The sequence below is a fragment of the Chelon labrosus genome, assembly GCF_963514085.1.
Source record: "Chelon labrosus genome assembly, chromosome: 10".
Lineage (NCBI taxonomy): Eukaryota > Metazoa > Chordata > Actinopteri > Mugiliformes > Mugilidae > Chelon > Chelon labrosus.
Genome location: NC_140360.1, coordinates 23303486 through 23321747, shown reverse-complemented (window position 1 = coordinate 23321747; position 18262 = coordinate 23303486). Strand labels below are relative to the sequence as shown.

The window sequence follows — 18262 nt, the reverse complement described above, 5'->3', positions numbered from 1 at the left end:
CCGCCCATTCTGAGCTCTGATTGGCCAGAGTGCCAGATGTCTCGAGTGGTCATTGGTCAATTTAGTTGTCATTCATACTTGCACTTATTCAACACCCACTCAGCTGCAGTTTTAATTAAAAGATGAGAAATTCACTGAAGATTTTCTTAAAATATTTATTGACTTTGAGAATAAAGCAACCACATTATATCAAAAAGAACAGTGTTCACATATAACTTTTTTACTGAAAAAAAATACCAAAACGTTTCATTTCCAGACCTGAGTGTCACTAAAACACCAAGACGTGATAAAACATGAAACTTATTGTAGCTGTGTAATTTTGCATTGTTAGGTTGCATGAGTGTCTTCCGTTTTCATTTCACAGATGGGCTTTTATTAAGAAATGTGTCCTTTTTTTGATAACTCTCTCAAAGCAAAATGTTAATACTTTAATAGGAAGATTTGCCCAAATCAAATAAAACAAAAAATGGCAATGATATATTGGGAATCTATTCTAATAGTCTTACCATTACACATGTAACACTTTGCATTGTAGGCAACCTACAAAGATAAATATTCAGTGCATTTACCATTTCCCTGCTTACAACCAAGAGCTGAATAACTAATAAAATCTCTGCCGCCTGAGCAAAGAGCTTTTCTTTTCCAGCATATTTTCCATAGATCACGGGAACAAAAATATTTTTTTAAACTATTGTATGGCTGATGTGTTGTACTGCATTACTGTAAACCATCTAAAACAAATGAATTTTTGATTACAAACTGATAAAAGAAAGCAGGGTTAAGAGCAGTTATACTAAACAATCAAACCAATATAAAGCTTTGTATGAATCAAATGTACAGGCGATATCCAATTCTCCTGCCAACAAAATGCACCTCACACAAACATTAATTCGGATTATTAGACTTCATGCTCGAGACCCTGTAGTGGAGGTATATCGATAACCTGCTTGCCATATATGATTTTACACAACTATAGAACACATGCAAACATGATTTTTTTTTTTTTTTTATGGATAATGGTCTGTGGATGGATTATAGACAACAATCTCGAGTCGAAGGACAACTTTAACAGGATTAAATCAGACCAGCATTAATTGACAAGTATACATCACCAAAATAAAATGCATAACTTAAAAAGACAACCATAAAAAAGAACAATTACTCATGATTAGTCTTTGATGCTGTGTACTGGCATTTTTCTGGTCCTAACTCCTTTACTGAAAGTAGATCTACAACGGTTAGGAACTTAAAAGACGGTTTTAATTTTGTACAATTTGGAGTGAAAAAGTGTTACTGTTCATCCCGTTTGTCATTTTAAGATCTAAAATATGGATAGAAAAATGTGTCATTTTTGCCTTCATGCCTTTAGGAAATCATGTAATGTTCTACTCGTCACTCACAGTAACAATAATTATGGTCAGGGGTGTCCAAACTTTTGCATGCGTTTGTATTCTTAATATTTGTATATTTTTGCATTTAGCCGTGATGAACCTGACAAAAATGTTATATGAAAAAAAAACAAATCCCTCACATCTCTGAAGATTTATCTTGTTGCCAACTCCTTCATTGTGACCACAATGGGTAGATATGTTAAACTTTTCAAACAGATGTATGTCCTTGGTATGAACTTAGTGTATTTGTTAGAGAACTGAATATGAACATTTTACAACCATTTAAAACAATGACTGCAACACTCAAAATCTAAAAAGAAAAGTACAAGCTTCCTTTACATCTTTTTTTTGCAATTTTTCATAACAAACTGTAAAAAATATTTTGTTTTAACCATTTTGCAATCTTTGTACAAGTTAACCTAATAAAACAGTAAATCTGTGTTTTTTTTTTCTTTCTTTGACATGATGGCAGTAAAATAAAAAGGACAAAAACATTAAAAAGATGGCTTTGGAGACACAAACTCTCAAACTAGCCTGTACAGTCTTGATGAAGAAATGTCCCTCTGACCAAAAAGACCTTAGAGGGGAAACCTTTAAAAAGGTACAAAAGGGGACTATGATTTTTTTTAAAAGCATTGAATTAATAAATAACATACTATAAAAACATTATAAAAAAGACAATTGGTAAGAAGACAGGCTTGTGATGGAAATCCTTTTGTTTCCTCATGATTTCAAGACATTAAATCAGGTCCCGTCATCACATTTCATTTGAACTTTTGAACTGAGCAGAAAAGGGAAAAAATATTATCTACACTTTCCTGTAACTCTTTTTTTTTTCTCCTCACATTTTGCAAGCTTTTCAAGCTTCATTATTGCCCCATAGTACACTGTAAAAAGAAAAACTCATTGATCTCCTTTACATTTCTCTGCTGTCACACTGTAGCCTATAAAAATGACAAGTAAAAAAAAAAAAAAAAAAAGATTATACAATACTTTATGTAACAATATGGATGTACATAACACAATGTACATAACGTGGTCTCCTCATCAGGAACTCATTTGGGTAAGGGTGGCAGTGGGGGAGGCGGATCTGAAGGCAGGGGTGGGGGCCTGGGGTTGTTCCCTCTGGAGCCACCAGTGTACCGGTAGTCCCCATATTGAGCTCTGTAGTCAAACATGGACGGCTGGGACGGCTGGGACGGCTGCACCCCCTGCGCACTCAGCAGTGAGTTGAGCATTTCAAATGTGTCCTGGTACTCGTTCGACTGGGCTCCACCTGCTGCACTGTGACCATTAGTGTCTGTCTTGTCACTTTTGGAGTGTGAATAACTCCCCTGGTGGTGGGGAAGGCTCAGGGTGGGGAGAATGTCAGGACCGTGACCCAGAGTTTGCCCAGAGGAGGAAGACAGGGACGGCAGCGGGTAGGGATTCCTAGAGGACTTGCTGACTTTAGAGGCCTGGTGAGAGCCTGCTGTGGGATCCTGGGAGTGTGTCCGCTTACGTGAAGTGGAAGAGGATGAAGTGCTTGTTCTAGAGGAGTCATTTGGGACTTTTTTGCTGCTTCCTAGTCCTCCACTGGAACTGGATGAATGTTTGTGTGAAGAGGAAAGCGAGGCACTGCTAGAGGAGGAATGATGGCGGTGGTTTTGATGGTGGTGGTGGTGGTTAGATCGGTCCCTGTGCTTGTCCCTGCTCTTGCCCTCCTCTCCTGAACTCCCCCTCTGCTTCTCAGGCACTCGTATTCTGACTTTGATGTCTGGGTCCTGACCTCGGGCGCTGCTGCTGTGCCCGCTGCCACCTCCTCCTCCAGCTAGTGGGAAACGTACTTTTAGAGAGCTCCTGTCGTGCCTCTCTTTATCAAGCGGAATTTTAAGAATAATGGGCGACGGGTTGGACATGTCAGAAGAAGAGGAGGATGAGCTGGACTGCTGATGATGGTGTTGCTGCTTCTCCTTCCTCTGCTGCTGACCAATGAGAGCCTGGGCTGCATTGGCATATTCTCTCTTGACGCTGGCCTCCATATTCTCCAGCTTCCTCTTTTGGGCAGCTAGGACGTCGGCATTCTTGGCACGATATTCACTCAGTGATACCTTGGCCGGGGCGTGGACCTCATTGTTGGGCTGCTGCGGCTGTTGCTGCTCAGTTCCAGCCTGCCCCTTTCCACTCCAAGTCTGAGCACTGCCAGGTGCCACTCGCTCCTTGTCACCCCCAGAGGAGGAAGAGGAAGCGGATGGTGGAGCAGAGAGGCTCATCAGCCCTGCTACAGTACTCTCTGACGAGGCCATGGAGATCATGCTGATCATGGTGTCCCTCTGGTCACCCTCTTCCTGGACTTTTGGCTTGACTTTAGGTGTCTGGCCTCCAGCCTGGGAGCCAAGAAGAAAGGCAGTTCAAGTGACTCAATAATAAAAAAAAAAACACCAGACAGACTACGCAGTAATCTCTCATAACAAAGCTGCAGAATAAAAGCTGTACCTTCCAGTTGCGAATCCGTTTCAACCGGCTGGGTGTCTTCTCCAGGATCTGCAGGAACTCGTGTGTGAGCTCTGCAGGATGTTGAAGAGGTGATATCAGTTAGAGATATTTAAATGTTGGGAATATTTCCCATTCCTGAGATTAATCTGGCTCACAGGGTTCATAATTTTCAGTTTTCCTGTTCATACTTTAAACCGACTAAAATATAACATCACTTGTGGCACATACCGTCCAACAACTCGAGGGTAACTGTGGGATCAACATACTCCCACCAGTGTTTGCCGTCTGTTGACACAGGGATCTCCCAGTTGGACCATTTGCAGGCGAGATGGATGCACACGCAGGCCACAACAGGTGGACTATACTGCAGGCAGAAGGTGGTCAAGTGCAGACTACGTGACAGGATGCGTCCAGGAGAGCAAAAAGAAAAACAGAAACAGAAAAACAGATATTCAGCATATTAAGTTCTTGAGGATTTTGCAGAAAATGCTACACCAATGTGTAACACAACTAATAGCTAAGGACCTAGTCTTTACATCAAAATACTATACAAATAGTGAACTGTGAGTATACCTGTTGGTCGCCATAAAGTATGATGTTTGGGCCAGATCCTTACTTGCTGAAACAACAATAGAACAAAGAAACACACTTAAAATCTGCCTGACAACAATTTAATGCACAAACAACAAAATCAAGCTAAAATATCAGGACAATGTTGAAGATTGAAGAATTGAGCCTCACCTCTGACGAGCTGAGTGCACTTGACAACATGAGTATGTGGGTGATCAATGGTGATTTCAAAAGCTGTAATAAAAAGGGGACAAAAAGGTGGTAGAGCTTAATAATTGACTTGCAGAAGTCAATATTATATAAATGAACGATATGGAACTCATTAAACCCAGTTTCCATGGCAAAGATAATTTCCCATGCAGCAATAATCACTAACAAAGTCCCTGAAAACCAGAAAATTATGTTAAACCGAACTATGTGTTGTAGAGTCAAATTAATGCGGGGAAAAAAATCACTTCATGGGATAACAGCCTGGATCACATGAAAACAACAGCTGAACATGAAAAATATTAATGGCATGTCAGGAAAAATTATTTTTAAGCCGTTTCCGGGCTCATGTTGTTCACCACAAAGTCTTCAAACAAATGCCTTAAAACTATGTTGACAAAAAAAAGGAAATGTGAAAAGTTAGCGACATAACAGAAACAAAAATGCTGAAAGAAAATGTAGTGGCTAAGTGCTTCAAATATGAAGCATCAATGTCCCTTTCCAGTGCTGCTAACGGCTTATGAGGTTTCTGTGAACAAAAGTAAAACAGGTTAGCTCTATTTTTATAATCACATGTGTTTCTGGAGGGAAAGTAGGGACCCAGTTCTTCCTTCCAAACTTACCCAAGGTCTGGAGAATTATGCTCTCAAGAATGACCAGGTCTTGGGCTTGTTGCAGGTAGGCCTGAGGTTGAGAGGACAGGCACGTTACTCACTGGGAGGCCTCTAATTGTTGTCAAACAAGAGCAACTGGACGTGCTATGTGGTTTTGAAAATGTTTGACCATTCATCTGAAAGGCTTTCTGAGTTCAAATAAAAAGGTTGGGTTACTGTTGTTCAAAATATATGTGGTAGATTTGTGCATATTAAATCCGCCTACCTTGTAGAGCTGAGGAAGCCTGACGGATAAACGATGCAGTGAATAAAGCCACATATCAAGTACAGATGCTCTTGTTTTACAACTGTTAGACATCACATTACCTGGATGACTGAAAACCTACAGACACTGAAATGCATTTTGATTTTGCTTGCTCAGCCCTTATCAGCATCGGAGGGAGCAACTGCTCAAAACTAAACACCAGAACAAGTAAATTCCCAGATTACATGCAAAACAAAACAAAAAACAGAGTAAGGAAGAAAGGTTTAACCGTCATCTTAAAGTAGTAGCATTGATGTTGTCACTGCAAAAATCATTCACTTTAGAAAAAGTATGCAGAAAGCCACATTACAGCTACATAAAATTTAGTAACTGCAAGGGTGGCTCACTCAGGTATAGCGTCCCAGGGTGCTAGTAATACTTCATAGCCAAGTTGTTTCTTTGAAATAAACCCAAATATCTGTGCACGTCTTCACATATTCTCCCTCGCATGACTGCGGAGGATTTTCACTCCAGCCCGACACTTACATCACTGCGTACATCTGGAGAAGGCTCCTGAGGATTGAGGCATGCATGGGCCACCTTGATAACATGTTCCAGCTTCCGGGGCTGCTCCTCAACCTTTGCAGCGAGGAAGAGAGCGGCAGGAGAAATGACCTGAGGAGGGAAGGTAACTCATAAGTTCATGTATTTAAGTACCAACACCTGTAACTGTGATTTCCTTGCCTGAAAAGGAAGAAATTCAATACTCACATTTCTGTGAAATCTGGTGAAAGACTGGACCATGTAGAACCGATGCATGTACACAATGGCTGTGTTGATTGTAAGTTGGGACCTGATACATGGCAGTTAAAGACAACGTGATAAACAGTAGAAACATCTCCAGTTAATATAAACAACACAACTTAAGAGGTTTAATTTAGCCAATGACTTAATTATCATCACATTATTGGCATAACAACAAACTCGAGGCTCCAACTTGTTCAACATATCAACCAGAGGTTAGCCGGAAGACGCTAATTTTACATAATACATGAAAGGCTTGAGTCTAAGATTAAAAAATCTAAAACCTTCGGTCAGTAACACAGTGTTCCTAGCGATAACACGTTGATCCACTCTACGTCGTTGCTTCACGGACATTTACAGTAAGAGACAGAGCTAATGCTAACGTCCTGAAGGCCCGCCGACCACACAGGCCTTCATGGCCCCGGTTTAGCCTACTACGCCGCTCTCAGATAACGCTAGCACGCTAACGTAGACGTAGTAAAACCACATATCACTTCATGAAACAGACATAAGACATAAAAACAAATGAGTAGCCGTCGAGCAAAACACAACAACAAACACCGGTCACTCTCTCGGTCGAGCCGGCTTCAGGAGAAGCTAAACTTCGCTAGCTAACAAGCTAGCTGTTGGCTAGGAAGAGACGCAAGTCTTCCCACGACAAAAGATACACATTGAGCCGCTGTCCCATGTCCTGGAGCAGGTTCGCCGCCTGTTGTCTGTAGGACAGTTCCTTGTCGGGATCAAGTCCAGCTCGCCGAGATGGGCTGTTGTCGATCTGTTGTCGGGTGTAGTACCATTTGTTATTACAGTTTGCAGGGAGAGAACGAAACGAAGCCGCCATCACTGAGAAGGACGATAGTTTAAAATTTCTGCGCGTCACAGGAACATACGTCACAGCGGGCAGCGACGTTGGTGCATTTCCTCCAGCGGCCAGCAGGTGTCTTCAAAACCATAGTGCCTCTTCAGCGACTTCTTGGGAATGAAATGAAAACAAACGGAGGTGAAACCTAAGACGCTAATGAGACAGCGTTTCGAGGAATAAATCAGTTGAGTCAAACCGCTCAGCAGGGAAATGAGTCTTTCCGGCTCTGGCGTGAAGTGGACTATTATGCAGCGCCCCAGCTACATGTGTGTTTTCCTAGTAAGTTTGTACTCCTGCGGATGTTTCTCACTTGCGTCTGCCTGCAAACAAGAGCCAGAGACTCCAGACTGGAGGATGACTCTGACAACTATTCGAAATAGAATACACAAGATTGACACGTACTTGAACGCAGCACTGGACCTGTTTGATGGCGATGACGGACTGTGTCATTACAGATGTAGTGATGGTAAGACTTTATTTCTTTCTTCCTTCAAGGCCTTTCTCCAAGAATACAACAGTTGTCAACCCAGTAGAAGTAACAGACATTCTGCCTTGCACATCCAAACCACACTTTCCATGTATGTACTGAAGAACTTTGGTTAATAAGACACAAAAAGCTTGAAGGTTGAGCTCATGTTTACAGCTGGTAAATGCAAAATATATCATTGCCCATTGAACGGCATAGTAAGCTACTCAGTCATGATGTGATTATCTCTGACAGCAAGATAACGGATGGTGCAAGAACAAGAAACCTCCTCACCTTTGCTCCTGTCTTACAGGGTACAAGCCGGTGCCTCGTCCTAGGTACAAGCAACCACCACCCAACGGATGTGGCTCCCCACTCTTTGGATTTCAGGTAATCTGAGGAGATGGTTGTGAGTCTGTGTATGTTGCTATGTGACTTTGATTGGGCAGCATATATATTGGCTTAATATTTTTTTTAAATGCAAATTAATAAAAATACAACATACTACGCTTTTTGTTTGCAGTACGAGGCAAAGAAGTGAACTTGACAAATACATGGGATACGTTGATATTAGTGTTGTCAGTAATTTGTATTCCCTAAAATTCACATCAATTTCTATTTTGGTCCATTTAAAACATAACATAAAAACAAAAAATAAAATAAAATTTATTGTATCGAAAAAAAGGTTCAAAGCCTTTTTGAAACTTTTTTGGCTATACCATGACCTGGATGACTGAGAACCTTCACAATTCAGTGATCCTCAATGTCTACCCTCAGTGTCTAGAACTGGACTCCTCCTGTCGATAATTCAACAAATTCAACATCTGGTCTAGAAAAGAAAGATATAAAACTGTGATGAGGACCTCCTCATCGACCCAGAGTGACCAAGCCACCCTTTTCCGACTGAGGACCATGGCCACAGACCTGGAGGTGCTGAACTTAATTTTTGAGTAGATTCAGAAATTTTATTTATTAGATATATAAATAAAATTTACAATACACATTTAATTCACTTGGACTTATAATAAGATACATAATATATACACAAATAATTTAATGATTTAATGATTTAAATAATCTTTTTAAAGGTATCTACGGCATAGACATATATACATTAAAAACAACAACAAAACATTAATGTTACATTAATGTAACATTAATGTAACATTAATGTTACATTAATGTTACAGACGTTTTTGGTTCCTATCGGTTTCCTAAATATATATGTTCGTGTGTGAATGTGTAAATGAGAGGCATTAACTTATAGTACTTTGTAGAAGACGCTTAATAAAGTTCACTCCATTGACTCGTGGGACAGAGCTGCCTTCTCCAATATGGCGGCGACGTTGACGTATCGCAACAACGGGCCAACCCGCTCAATGAGGCGTCTATGTATATATGTCTATGTTCAAAACAGCCAGACTGTAAAATATCTGTGAGAGAGGACATCCAGGTCAAAGTGGATCTTAAAAAAAGGCAACTGGACTGAGGACGTTTCACCACCTATCTAAGTGGTTTCTTCAGTTCTAAATGACTGGTGGGGAGTTTAGGATTTTACCCAGAGCATCTATGGATGGTGCTCACCCAAAACTCACATGATTAAAAGCCACCCAGTACTCACTTTCGATAGAGGATGTCGTAAACCTAGTTTGGTTTGATAATGCATTCAAACCAATTAGACATCTCAAATAATATAGTAAGTAGCCAGCATATTTCTGTTTTTAAAGTCCCAGTTTTTATGTCAACTCCTAGATTTTCACCACATTCAATCCCAACAACACTGCAATCTGGTGAACACATTCTGCATAACCTAGGGCAGGATATTAAAACCTAGATCTGCAATATCAGTTCTGATGCAGAACTGCAGTTAATATCGGCTGCCCTGTGCCTTCACTGGAGGACCTCTCCAGCTTCCGATCTCTCTGCACAGCCAAGAACATAATAAAAGACTCCTTCCATCCAGGACATAAACTCTTCTCTCTGTTGCCCTCTGGCATAAGATACAGAAGCATGAAAGCACGCACCAACAATTTTAAAAACAGCTTTTATCTGTGGGCCATCAGGCTGTCAAATCAAATACCTGCACTGCAGTTCAAGTGCACCCACTGTGACCTGCTCCAGCCCCGCCTCTAGCCCTCCTCCGACAACACACAGCACGGAACCACCACTGTCCAGGTCTGACAATCAGCGCTCAACCCCCTGGCTCCAACCTCTCCCTCCCTAAACACCACATGAAGAGAGAATAAGCTTGGAAGGATTAAGGCTGGGAAAGCTGCGGGTCTGGATGGCATCAGTGCCAGGCTTCTCAATTCGTGTTCGGCCAGCTGGCTGGAATCTTTAGGCACATCTCCAACCTTAGCCTGAGGTTGAGGAAGGTACCACAGGTGTGGAAACATTCTGTGTGGTACCTGTGCTAAGATCCCACACCCCAAAAAACTGAACAGCTACAGACCAGTGGCACTGACATCTCACCTGATGAGAACACTGGAGAGGCTGATCCTTGCCCAGTTTCGCCCTCTGGTGAGCTCATTGATGGACCCACTTCAGTTTGCCTACCAGCCCAGCATCAGAGTGGATGACACCGTCAGCTACCTCCTGGAAATAGCTCTTTTTCTCACCTGAAAGGCTGGGTGCACTGCGAGAATCATGTTCTTTGATTACCCACTGTAGGATAAACAAAGGATTATCTCTCTGGCCTACAATACATGTTACATTACCATATATTAATTTTATGATTGTATATAGTCTTTACTGACTGAAATATTTGGCACAAGTAGCACTCATAATCTCACTGTGCAGTGACAGTAAAGGCTTGTCCTAATATTGCTGCTTATTTTCACCTCTAGTTTAATAATATACAATCATGGTCAAACTGTACATCTGTAGAGGGCTATGTATAAACGTGAGCCAAATCTGGTAAAAATATCAGACCCCATGAAAAGCGAGAGCTGAACATTTAGATAATGTCTCATTAATCTACTACTGTAGGTGGCAATGTAAACACAAGGCGTGTTAATAGGTGACGCTGATTACAGTCAATTATTCCTCAACAGGTTGCAGATGATGGATTTCAGTGTTCCCTGTGAAAATGTCTTCACTGACAATCAAATGCAAAATAATCACAATAAAAAATCAAAGGAGTCAGATTTCAAAAAATTGAAAACAGTTTATTTTAAATCACAAAATGTTATAAAATGGACAGATAACTGAAGCACCCTAACCATATGATGCCCAAACAGAGAACAAGAACTCAACAGGGTATCTGATCAATCAAAAGTACCTCAAACACACACAGTGATACTAATCAGTGGCTACTGTTCATATAAAGTCATATCTCTATGTAACAACCAAAATGTTCCATTTTCCTTGTTAAATATATGATAACAATAAGGACATTTTTAGATGGCAGGTTGCTTTTACATCCGGAAGACGTTGTTACTGTTTTAGTTTTATTACAAATAAGGTCAAAAATGTTCCAATTTAGATTTAAATCAACTTTTTTTTCGTAATCAAGGAAAGAAGCAGGGAGGGTCCTCGTTAGCTAATATAAGGCTTTCTGCAGCTACTTAAAAATAGAAATATTTAGTTTGACTTATAAAAGCACAGGTGGTTTAATGCACCATTTTATTTTAAGATTAAAGAAAGAAATATTGTGCTAGAAGCCTTTAATGAGAAGCAGCTGCAGGAAGTTTCTTCATCAAATCTTAAAACAAGGAACTGACAATCTCTTCTCAGACTCTTCTGTGCTGCTTGAAGGCCTCCCAGGACAAAGAAAATGGCCATCTAGTAAATTATAAATGCTTTGAATCATCCAGTAAATAATTGTAATTTTTCTGAATGCTTTCTATTTAAATGATCTAACGCTCTCATTCAGCCGCATATTCAAGCGCACTTTTGATTTACAGAAATCCTATAAGCCACCTTCGGGAATCTCTGGTGTACAGTCATGAAAACGCTTTACAAAAAAAAAAAAAAAAAAAAAAAACGTCCTCAAACATTTATTTACACTTTTCCAAATCTTTCGGCACGCTTCATTTTTTTCGCCTGTGGAAAACAGAAGAAAGACAGGCGTTAATACATGGCCATTAGCTTTTATGTGGCAATGTGATAACAATTTAACTGAACATTACAACTAACAAAAAGCTACCTCAACGTCGGCGGCACCGGCTGAACCTGCACTTGTTAAGATCCCAAACCTCTCCTTGCGCTTTTTCAGCTTTTCATCCTCTTCAATCTGAAAAACAGGTTTGTCTCAAGTTAATATGCTGATCCACATTTTTTTTTATCAACTATTGGATGATCACATCATTTAATAATCAAGATAACATGTTCTACTTGAGTGTGAAGTCACTGCCATTAACAAATAAAAACAGATGCCTAAAATATGTCTGTTCAATCACTTTCTCCATAATTTATAGTTTTGTCAATTTAACTTTAAATTAATAAATTTCAACATTTGATTTTTGTTAAATTTGAGTAAAAGTATGTTTTTTTGCTTCATCATTGTGGGCTATTGACAGTTCATTAGTATGTGAACAAATAATGTGACAGATTATTCATTAGACTGTTTTGTATAAAATCTATTGTTTAATTTATTTAAAGACGTTTTCAACCATTTGTTCTTGTTTGGTCTCCGATGAAGGCGTGAATAAAGGAGTTGAAATCAAATCAGCCTAAATTTAGTCGGATTGATTTGATTCTTTGCTTGATAACAACATTCAAAAGGGCAGAAAAAGTGTAGAAATATGCCAACTTAAAACAGTGTAGTTACATCATGTGTCAAATTTGTAGGTACAGTTACACAAACTTACAGTCACCTTTTGCGAAATAGACGAAACGTTCATGCCAAATCTTTCTGCTCTCTTCTTCAGCTGATCAACACTTACAGCAGCTTTACTGTTGGCAACGAGACCTGTTAAGTAGGTGGAGAATCACACATTAAACGCTACATGTTTCCAACTCATGTTTTGCACATATCTCCCAGAATATACCTGATGAGGTATAAAATTAGTAGATAATAATTTCCAGTTAAAAAATAACACCAAATAAGATCTGACAGCATGACTGGACTTTTTTTTTAACCTCACAGAAAGTCTGCTATTAACGTATTAACTGCTACAGCTCCACATAACCTGATGAAACTAACAATAAACATATTTTCATGATCTAAAAGACCGGCACATTCTAAGGAAATAATAATGATCAACAGATTCAATGTGGCTCTGGTCAGAGAAACGAAGAGTGACAACAGACCTGGAGATGGACTTGAAGTATCAGCAGGTAAGCCAAACCTGAGGAAAAGGAGAAAACACATGTCAACATACGGTAGTTGTATTATAATTACACTGAGGACTCTGTGTGTACACTGTGTTATTTCTTTTTTATTATTATTTTATTTCTGTAGCTAGAAACAACTTTCTTCCTCATATGTTGCTTTAACAGCTTGTCCGGTGATTAATAAAATATCAAGTTGTATTTCAGTGACTACTCATTTTATCCAATACTACAAATTCTTTAAGGAAAACATAAGAGTTATAATCAAATTTATCAAAAGTAACACTGAAACTAAAATAAAAAAAACACACCACCATTTCTTAAAAAGCAGTTAACGTGTTTTAAGGAACAGGAAATTAATAAACTCTGTGGTATAAAGAGAAGCTGTAATAACGCTAAGTAAACATGAACAACATTACGTTTGTGAGTTACAGCAGCATTTACCGTTCTGTCAGACTTCAGTCTCCTATAAACAGCAGTTTTAACACTAACCTTGCAATAAACAAGAGCAACATTTGATCAAAACACTAAAACAAGGCTGAACCAGGAAGCCGGTAAACTGTGATGGATGTTACAGAGAGTAATCACTTCACTGCTCATCTTTCCTGTTCTGAAAAAGGTTTAGCTAACCTGTGGTTTTAAGCTATATCATCTCGTTCCCACAGAGGAGCAGCAAATGTGGTGACAGCTGATAGTTATGATACAAAAAAACAACAAGATGAGAGCCGACGCCTTACCTCGCCGCACGTATGGCTTTCTTGCTTTCAGATGACGCTGGCATGTTAAAACGTTCAGCCCTCTTCTGTAGTCTCTGCTCACGATAAGGTAAGATTTAAAACCAGAACATTATAACATTACGTGGGAGATAAAATCACATATCCACTAATGCTACAGAGGATTGTCCAGGAAAAATCTGACTCATAAGTACTGAGGTTGCATAAGTGTCAGATGTGTTGGAGACAGTTTCAACACTCACTTATTGTTTAGAAAAGTCAGTATATAAGAATGGTTTGAGAATTGGTATAAAAGTGTCATTTCTCTGAAGAAATGCAGGAAGCAACAGATTACAATGCTTTTCACAGATATTGGATGAAATTAAACCAACAAAACAATGGGGAAACTGATACACAGTAATTAGTAGCACAGACTGCAAGAAGTAAAACTGGAAGAAAAGAGAAAGCAGCTACAAACTCAACAATATAATGAGTTTATATAAAAAGAATAATCAAAAACAGATAGTTATCATTTTGTTTATGGTTACTGAATTAGCTTCGCTGATGAATATTTCCATATGTAACAAATCCAATGTGTTTATCTCTATATAGAATAAGAGTTCTTACATTAGACCACTCACAGACCAAAGTATTTTACAATCACTGATCTCTGTATATTTAAAATACACAGATTAAACTGAATGTACTATTGCATAGGCTTTGTTGTTTGTGAGCTTTTATAAGAGCATGCAAGCATGCTGTACTTACTTCACTGCCAGTTGCCGGAGGAGTTATTTTGACCACCTTCGTATCAGCAGGTCTGAAAACAGAAAAATTTCAAAAACATAAAGACCAAAAACCAGGTGTGATATACAGTGCTGTTACAGAAATTCTTTTAGCAAGAATAACAGTCACTTTTCTATAGTGGGTGGTCCCGACCTAGTGATGGTTACAGAGAGACAGCCTTGCTTAATTAGTCATAATAAAAGGAGTCATAATAAAAGTAGACTTGGTGTATCGGTGCCTTATCTTTCCCCTAACATTTAATAAGAAGATGAGAGTAAATATTTTGTGCGACAGTTTAACCTCGGTATTTTTCCAACAAGTGCTGACCGGGACAGACACATTTATACTAAACCTGATGAACAATGGTTCAGAGGGAGTACGTGAAATATCACATGACAGCATGTTGGACATATTATAATATTATTTTTAATTTCTGCTGGTTGCCTAGCAACCTAACAATGACAACACAACTGCCAGAAAATTGATGCCGCCCCAACAAACAGCCCCATACGTAACCACTCGTTAATCACTGCGGTTGCCGTTTTAGGCTGATTTCCTACTGGTTTTCCATCTTTCTTTTAACTGCTTAATAACTTCTCATCCACTGTGTTTAACAGCTTAAACTGCCAGGTTTATTGATGTCCATCAAATTGTAGGGAGGTGGTGCTGCACAAAGACGTGAAAACACTGTTTTTCAGTGCAGATTTGGCTAACTAAACAACATCTTTTAAGCATCTTATTCTTGTAAAAATTGTGTATTAACTAAAATGTATTTTTTTATGCCATCTACTGGGGCATATTATAAACTTCAAGCAAAGGTATATATATTTAATCGACATTGTCTTATTATCCACAGCCAAGAAGCACAGAAGGCTGATGAAGATGAACTTACTGCTCACACTCGACAGGTTCAGAAATCTTGTCGTCTTTTACGTCGTTGGTACTCTCAACTTTAGTGAACTCCTAAAACAAAACAAAAAATAAATCCTTCCCTTAGAAACATGACAGCAGAAACAGGACGTTAAAGAACACATACTGCAATAACAAACAAATAAACTAACAAAAAATTAATTAAAAAAAAAATCCCAGTACCACTGCATCTTCTGCCAGCACATCATCGACGTCCACATCATCTTCTGTTGTTTGGAATATGTGAGAAACACGACGAAAAAAAAAAAAGGAGTGAGTTTATCACAATACAAATGCATAGACAGAATAAATTAAAAGGATGAACACTGTAAATAGAACCAACAGCACAGGTATTTAATGGCAGCACAAATGTATTTATTACTCGGCCTCACCATGCTCATCCAAATATGCTTGGAGTCGTGCGATGAGCTCCCCTTTGTTTCCCTTGGTCTCCAGACCACGGGCATCACACTCCTGCCTCAATTCGGCAAGCTACAAAAGAGAATAACAAAAACTGTATTTTAATTCGGGGAGTGTCCAGTAATCACTGTTGCTGTTTAGTATTTTTTCAAATAAATCATTTTAAATAAATAAAATTATTTAAATGGCTTCCCGTCAATACTTGCGTAAATAATAAGTTAGAAATGTTTCCTTGTCCTTGTTGTTCAAAATCACTAATGAAATACTTTCTTGTGACTTGGTGACCGAACACTTGATAAACTCAAGAGTTTCAACCAGGAAACGGTTGAAAAGAGGCGGTAAAACACGCCAGTCTGCTGATCGACTTAATTGTTTAATAGATGATTAACTCTTCTGCGTGTAGTACTATGAAGGTATCAGAAAGTTTTTTCTGAAGTTCAGTAGTATGGTTTTGTAGGAAATGACGACGTGAATTGACTCGCTACAAACCGTAACTCTGTGTTTGCATGTTGGCTAATGTTCGGACAATTTATAAGACCGCGTCTGTTTAATTTAATTAAACCAAGATAGAGTCTCTGCAACACATATTTAATAACAGTAACCATAAGTAAAGTTTAAATAAGTGTTGCGGTCTGTCCGTGTTTCTTTAACAGTAGCCAGCATAGCTAACATTGTGATTTTTAACGTTAGCTTGATATTAGCTGCAGCTCATTGAACTCACGCCGGTTATTAGCATTCACACATTGGGCGGACTCTTTTAATAGTTCAAACCATTTGACTATCCATAACCCCGCTCGCTGTTATTAAAACTAACAGAATCTATAACACTTCATCTACTAATAAACCGACCTAATGCAGGTAATAATGTATATATTTTAATTCATTACCAACCTTCAGCTTCTGCAGTTCTATCACTTCGGCCATCTTTCTTTGTTGATGAATTACTTCCTCCAATCAAAGCGGAGCTGCTCTCCTTCTGAACTCCTCCAATCTGGCTCGGTTTCTCACAGCGCCACCTGCTGGACAAGCGGACAAACCTGCAGGCATATACGCATACTGTAGTACTGTGGTAAATATCTGAAGAATAAAAAGAAAATACGACCACTACAGCAAATAAATAAATAAATGTAATACAATCTGTTCAATTCACGATTTTCATTCATTCATCTTTCTTTTATAAAATAAGATTTGACTTACATGACATACAGAAATCTGATATAATACAAGGCATTTTGTAACAGTATATAAAAGGACATCAGAGATAGAAGATTACTGAAAAATTATTTAAAAGTTTGTTTAAGTGCATTTTTCCAATGGTGCTTCCCTATCTTCTGTAATTATTTTCATAATTTTAATTTATCTTTCTATTGACTCTGTTGGCAGCAGATACGGTATTTTCATCATGGAAATAATTATGAAAAATAGGAGAATTAGGTCAAGCAACTACAACAGGAAGATTCTTGTTATAAATTAACGCCTGAATGACAGTTATCTAATAATATAACACATAACAACAGCACTCACATATATTATGCTTAGGTTTTTGCTTTTATTCTGCATTATCAGTAGCCTACTTTTACTTCTAATATCTGTAGTACAATTTTTTTTATTTTTTAAAGTGACATTTGTATCCAGCACTTATTCCTTAAAAAAAAACAAACTCTGCTGTATCCAGATATAGCACCATAGAGTCTATGGCATAGACCATGACCTTTATGATGAGGTTGCAGGTAACTTCCTTCTCTGACTCATCCATGTACCAGCAATAGCTTTCACATCATTTTCTCCTGCTTAATAGGCCCTTATCAGCTGTACTTCAGATCTTCTGACAGTTTTTCACAGACGCCCATGGCTACTCAGTGTTACCATTTGGTTCGAAAATCAAGAGAGTTCATCAACAGCTGACGGTCCTGGCGCAATTCCCAGCCTCCTGCGAGCTGCAGAGATTGGAACATTTATAGAAAAGGTATAACTATGACTTAATGTGGTAACACTGTTGTAGCATTGTTGTGTTTTTCTTTTCTGTTACATCACATTTGGCAGATTTGCAATTGAGAGATGTGCCTGTTCGGAAAAAAAACTCCAGGGCTTAGATAGTAAATTTCATTATTTTACTTTCAGGAAGATGAAGGCAGGATGATAAGAGGGCCCACAATCTTGTTGCCAGGCAACAGGCGGCTGAACGTGACTCATCTGGCACCCTGTTGCAATCGAATGCAAGTGGCAGACGAAGCTACACCCACAAATTATAATGTGCTCCTTCTTATTTAATGTTATTTAATATTTATCGGTTTGTCATTTGTTTTCTTTCTTTCTTTTTTCTTTTCCTTTTTTTTTTTTTTTTTACAATTTTCACATTTGCATTTGTGAATAATATAGTGTAATCAACATTTTTAATATTTCTTTGCTCATAGTTGACTTACTTTAGAATGAAAAACAGGAATAAATACTGTTTTAGTTTGTAACTGAGCTGCAAATCAGGTAGAACAAAAGCAGAGTTGTCTCTAAAACAAGGCATAAAAGCATT

At 38.6% G+C, this 18262-nt stretch overlaps 2 protein-coding genes across 4 annotated transcripts; both read right to left on the bottom strand.

Moving 5' to 3' along the window:
- Window positions 1-104: 104 nt before the first annotated feature.
- ccnt1 (cyclin T1) lies at window positions 105-7146 on the bottom strand (the record flags this gene model as incomplete). 2 transcript variants are annotated; one of them, XM_084553644.1, is made up of 9 exons in its annotated part: window positions 105-3757; window positions 3867-3937; window positions 4095-4258; window positions 4440-4485; window positions 4608-4670; window positions 5267-5327; window positions 6048-6176; window positions 6273-6354; window positions 6974-7146. In XM_084553644.1, 9 exons carry the CDS (start codon window positions 7144-7146, stop codon window positions 2447-2449), a joined length of 2100 nt encoding a protein of 699 aa, XP_084409770.1. In that variant the 3' UTR covers window positions 105-2446. The 2 variants fall into 2 exon arrangements, with proteins under 2 accessions (XP_084409770.1, XP_084409769.1); XM_084553643.1 differs by having other exon boundaries at window positions 4440-4495; window positions 4609-4670.
- A 3392-nt stretch (window positions 7147-10538) lies between these two features.
- sarnp (SAP domain containing ribonucleoprotein) lies at window positions 10539-16819 on the bottom strand. Of its 2 annotated transcripts, none has more exons than XM_084553752.1 (10): window positions 16627-16819; window positions 15708-15807; window positions 15499-15542; window positions 15299-15369; window positions 14389-14440; window positions 13645-13718; window positions 12887-12924; window positions 12445-12545; window positions 11781-11867; window positions 10539-11677 (listed from the first exon to the last, which is right to left on the bottom strand). In XM_084553752.1, the coding sequence occupies exons 1-10, from the start codon at window positions 16657-16659 to the stop codon at window positions 11636-11638; spliced, it is 642 nt and encodes a 213-aa protein (XP_084409878.1). In that variant the 5' UTR covers window positions 16660-16819; the 3' UTR covers window positions 10539-11635. The 2 variants fall into 2 exon arrangements, with proteins under 2 accessions (XP_084409878.1, XP_084409879.1); XM_084553753.1 differs by having other exon boundaries at window positions 12451-12545; window positions 16627-16818.
- Between the last annotated feature and the right edge of the window lie 1443 nt (window positions 16820-18262).